The following is a 4,922-nucleotide window of genomic DNA, read 5'->3' as shown; positions in this document are numbered from 1 at the left end:
TGCAGGGGTCCTCAAACTATGGCCCGTGAGCCACATGCAAATACAAAGATTGTATTTGTTCCCGTTTTGTTTTTTTACTTCAAAATAAGATATGTGCTGTTTGCATAGGAATTTGTTCATAGTTTTTTTTAAACTACAGTCCAGCCCTCCAACGGTCTGAGGGACAGTGAACTGTCCCCCTGTTTAAAAAGTTTGAGGACCCCTGTTTTATAGCAAATGCCAGGAGGCAAAGTAGGGGCGTCATCAGGTTGTTTACAGCATTCTTGTGAGTTTCAACCCCACTCAACTACATGCACCAGAATTCTATCGCACAGGCACGTGGGGCCACGTGTTTGGACCATAGGTTCAAGCTTACAACTGTGGCCGTTGGCTATAATTGTGCTGGCAGGGCCCTGCCCTCCAGCTGGGACTTGCACGTGGCAATGAGAGGACCCTGTCCTTTCATTAGTCTGAGGCTTGAACCTCGCCAAAACACTGTAGCCGTGCCCCACAATGAGGCTGTGGAACCCCAAAACACAGGAGAGTGGCTTGGTATCCAAAGAGACTACTGAGCGGATCAGGACCTGGGAAACTAGCAAGAATCCAGTCCAACTTTATCTCTTCTCCACAAAGCTCCCACATTCACTTGTTCTTAGTTTCAACCCACACTAGTTAGCACCTCCCATTTAATCCCAAATTCCAGGGTTAGAGAAACTGATTGGCCTGGCCTAGTATGGAGTCAGGAGTTCACTCCTACACTAGTCAGCTATGGCCAGAGCACAGCTATGTTTTGTAGGCAGTCATGACTGGGGCGGGGGGGCGCGGGCGGGCAAAGTTCTCAGAGAAGAATGGATTGGGCAGCTATGGCAAAAGGCATAAATATGGATATATGCGTTTTTTAACTCATTACACAATAGCTGGCACATGGTTAGAAAAAATATAGCAGTATTAAATGAAGAGTAAAAGCGTGCCCTTCCTGTACTGAGGTAACCACTTTTAACTGTTTTTACTTTTAGTTCTTTTTTCTTTTTAAAAATTTTCATTGAGGTGTAACTCATAATATTCACCACTTTAAAATGTAAGTTCATTGGTTTTTAGTATATTATAGTGGTGTGCAATCACTATCATTTAGATCACTCCAAAAAGAAACACCATACCATAAGACCCAGGATTTCACAGGGAATTCTTATACATACACAGTACATAAAACAAAAACTTTATAAATTGGGCATCATCAAAATTAAACACTTTTTTCTTTGACCAGTTTTCTCAGTGGTTAGAGCATCAGCCCGTGGACCGGTTCAATTCCCCGGTCAAGGGCACATATCTTGGTTGCAGGTTTAAACCCCTGGTTAGGGCACCACTAGGAGGCAACCAATTAATGTGTCTAACACATCAATGTTTCTCTCCCCCCTCTCCCATCCTTTTCCTTTTCTAAAAATCAGTGGAAAAAATATTCTCATTGGGTGAGGATTAAATAAATTAAAACCTTTTGTTATGCCAAAGATATTAGGAGACTGAAAAGACAAATTATGAACTGGGAGAATGTTTTTTGAAAATCATACATCTTACAAAAGAACTTGTATCCAGATTATATAAAGAAAATACAATGATAACCCAATTTTAAAAAGGAGCAAAAGATTTAAATAGACACTTTACCAGTTCAGTATTGTTAGCCACTAGGGAAATGCGGATTTAAACCATGATGAGCTATTATGCACCTATTAGAACAACTACAATTGGGAAAAAACAATAGTCACAATAGGAAGTACTGGCAAGGATACAAACAGCTAGATTCTTATACATTGCCAGTGAGAAAGCAAAATGAAACAGCCACCCTGGAAAAGTCAATCATAAAGTTAATCACACATTTCCAATATACCCAACTGTCCTATTCCTAGGTTTTTGTCCAGAGAAATGAAGGCTTATGTTCACTCAGAAACCTGTATGCACATGTTTATAGTTGTTTTGTTCGTAGTTATCAAAACCTGGGGAAAATCTGTCCTTCAATAGCTAATTGGACAAATTAATGGTTCAGCTATATAGTGGAATACTATTTAACAATAAAAATAAATGAACTATTCATACACGCCTGGCCTTAGAGATTCACTAGGACCCGTGAATCACTGTATAGATGTACACGTGGCTAAGATTTATTCCAGCAGCACAGTGAGGATACGTAACTGGGGAAGGACACAGATAGAGCCTGGAAGAATCCACATGTAGGCTTCTTTATGCTTTCTCCCTTGGGAGAGTTCATAGATTGGAAGATGTATTTTTTAAAAAATATGTTTTCATTGATTTTTAGAGAGAGGAAGGGGGAGAGAGATGGAAACAGCGATGAGAGAGGAACATCATCAGTCTCTAGATAATAGCGTTGCAAACACAGCATCAGCGTCACTTATGTAGAAATCTGACTGATGACACATACCCGCAGTTAATCTAAGAAAACATCAGACAAAACCAAAATGATGGGCATTCTATTTTTTAAAGGCCTGTATTCTTAAATGTGAATGCCATAAAGATAGGAACTAGTCTAGATTAAAGATACATGGTAGCTGAAACAATATGTGATGCTAGGCAGGGTTCTGTACTGAAGGGGTAAAATGCAATAAAGGATATTTTGGGTCAGATGACAAATTGGAATATGGATGGTTGATTAAATAAAAAGTATATCAATTTTTAACTTCTTGAGGTCGATGGACAGTAGTGTGATCTATTGTTAGGAAACACATTGAACTACTTAAAGTTAAAAATCTGTGATGTGTGCAACTTTATCTCAACTGGGTCAGAAAAGTGTACATGAGAGAGCAAATGAGAAAGCAAATGAAGCAAAGATACAGGTGTTCTTTGTGCTAGTCATGCGTCCTTTTGGAACATTTATTCCAAAATAGAAAATTCAGAACAACAGCAACAACCCCAGCTCTTCATTTCAGTCTGTAGAGAAGTGTTTTCAGAGAGCCGTGCGCTGTGCAAAGGCTGCTGGAGGTGCTGCCTTGCCTGGGTGCCCCCTCTTTCTGTGGGCGTCACAGCCAGTCCTTGGCCCCTGAGAACCCGCAGGAGGGCATCACGCCCTGGTGTGTAGAGCCAGCCTGCGGTGGGCAGCTTCTTGTCTTGAATGTGCCACTTACCTGAACAGCCTATTATTGTGTAGTGTAGCTTGACCTTTGAAAAGTGTATTTGTCTTTCAGCCCAAAATGGAGTTAATCCTGACTGGGAGAAGAAAGTAATTGAATATTTTAAGGAAAAGCTGAAAGAAAATAATGCTCCTAAATGGGTAAGTTTATTGCTCTTTGTGGGGGAAGATGGTTGGGCTAACTTCCAGTTCTCTCAGTAGAGTTGTAATCTACATATAATTTTAAAATATATAAATTAATGTGTACTGCCTTCTGCCTTAAGTGCTGTAAGTACATATATATTAAAAGATTTTGGTCTCTTTTACAACTTAAATTTAAAATCAAGCAATTAAATGTTTCTGTATTGGGGCCTCTAGATGGCAGTAACTGACCGTGTTACTTTCTAAGACAAAAAAATTGGTAGTTGTGAGCTTTGATTATTATTTATTTAAAAAAATTGGCATGTACTAGTCTTTAAAAAAATTTTTTTTTATTGCTTTTTAAAGAGGGGAAGGGGGAAAGAGAGCGAATAAAACATCACCCTGGCTGGTTTGGCTCAGTAGAGAGAGCGTCAGCCTGCTGACTGAAGGGTCCTGGGTTCAATTCCAGTCAAGGACACGTGCCTGGGTTTCAGGCTCAATCCCCAGTAGGGGGCATGCAGGAGGCAGCCGATCAATTATTCTCTCTCATCCTTGATGTTTCTCTCTCTCTCTCTCTCTCTCTCTCTCTCCCTCCCTCTCCCTTTCTCTCTGAAACCAATAAAAACATTAAAAAAAAAAGAGAGGGAATAAAACATCAATGCGAGAGAGAAACATCAGTCAGGTGCCGCCCTGACGGGGGATTGAACCTGCAGCCCTTTGGTGTACAGACGATGACGCTCCAACTAACTGAGCCTCACCGGACAGGGCAGTATGTACTGGTCTTAAAAGAAGAACTCAGTAAAACAAATGCCTTTCTGCTACTCAGAAAGTGTTCAGAAGGAAAAGCATTTATTTTTACACTGTAGTCAAACGCCATTACACAGAGTTGGAAGAACTCGGAGGTACTCTTGTCAGCAGTTATGTTCACTATTGAGAACATTGGCTTCCTAATGGGGCTGATGTTTGTGCCTGAGTTGCGGCTTGGGTGTGGATATAAAGTCTTATGTGTGTGTTTGAGCTTAATGTTTTATAGACAGACTGCCGTGCTCATTTTCCTTTAAGGTACCATCATTGAATGAGGTTCCTCTTCATTATTTGAAACCTAACAGTTTTGTGAAGTTTCGCTGCATGATTCAGGACATGTTTGACCCTGAGTTTTACATGGGAGTTTATGAAACGGTGAACCGAAACACAAAAGCACGTGTATGTATGGCTTTTTATCGTGGAACTTTCTGTTTATAATTAGTGTTTTTTTTATGGTATTTTTGAATTAGATGTATTGCTATAATACTCTTATCCTTTGTTTTGGGTCATAGGTCCTTCATTTTGGAAAATATAGAGATATAGCAGAATGTGGGGTATGTATTTTTAAGATCTATAAAACATTTTTAATAAGAATTTTTCCCTAAGAGGAGAATTTATTTCTTTTGGTTTATCTTAAATTTATCTTTGTTTAAATAAATTCTAAGAAGTCATGTGGAATGCTTTTGCTATTATTTTCTCTGTTATATTTTTGGTCTTCTGAAAATCTCTTAGAATGTAGACTGTTATAAATGACAAAACTAATTTGTTTCTTTTCTCAGTATCTATGTATTTGGTTAAAAAAATTACAGGTTGTGATAAATTCTTTAAAAAATGAAAGTGGAAGATTAACTGAGGGCTTAACACTTGCTTAATAGTTGGATCA

General features: G+C 39.1%; 1 protein-coding gene across 1 annotated transcript in view; it reads left to right on the top strand.

Annotated features, from left to right (window-relative positions):
- Positions 1–3,151: 3,151 nt before the first annotated feature.
- Positions 3,152–4,922, top strand: part of MCMBP (minichromosome maintenance complex binding protein) — a 31,147-nt gene continuing 29,376 nt past the window's right edge. Inside the window, 3 exon segments of the mRNA XM_015572704.1 lie at positions 3,152–3,256; positions 4,298–4,438; positions 4,552–4,593. Of these exon segments, the coding sequence (XP_015428190.1) occupies positions 4,364–4,438; positions 4,552–4,593 (117 nt within the window). The 5' untranslated portion in view covers positions 3,152–3,256; positions 4,298–4,363.

This window comes from Myotis davidii, unplaced genomic scaffold (genome assembly GCF_000327345.1).
Source record: "Myotis davidii unplaced genomic scaffold, ASM32734v1 scaffold72, whole genome shotgun sequence".
Lineage (NCBI taxonomy): Eukaryota > Metazoa > Chordata > Mammalia > Chiroptera > Vespertilionidae > Myotis > Myotis davidii.
This window is presented reverse-complemented; position numbering and strand designations above follow the sequence as displayed.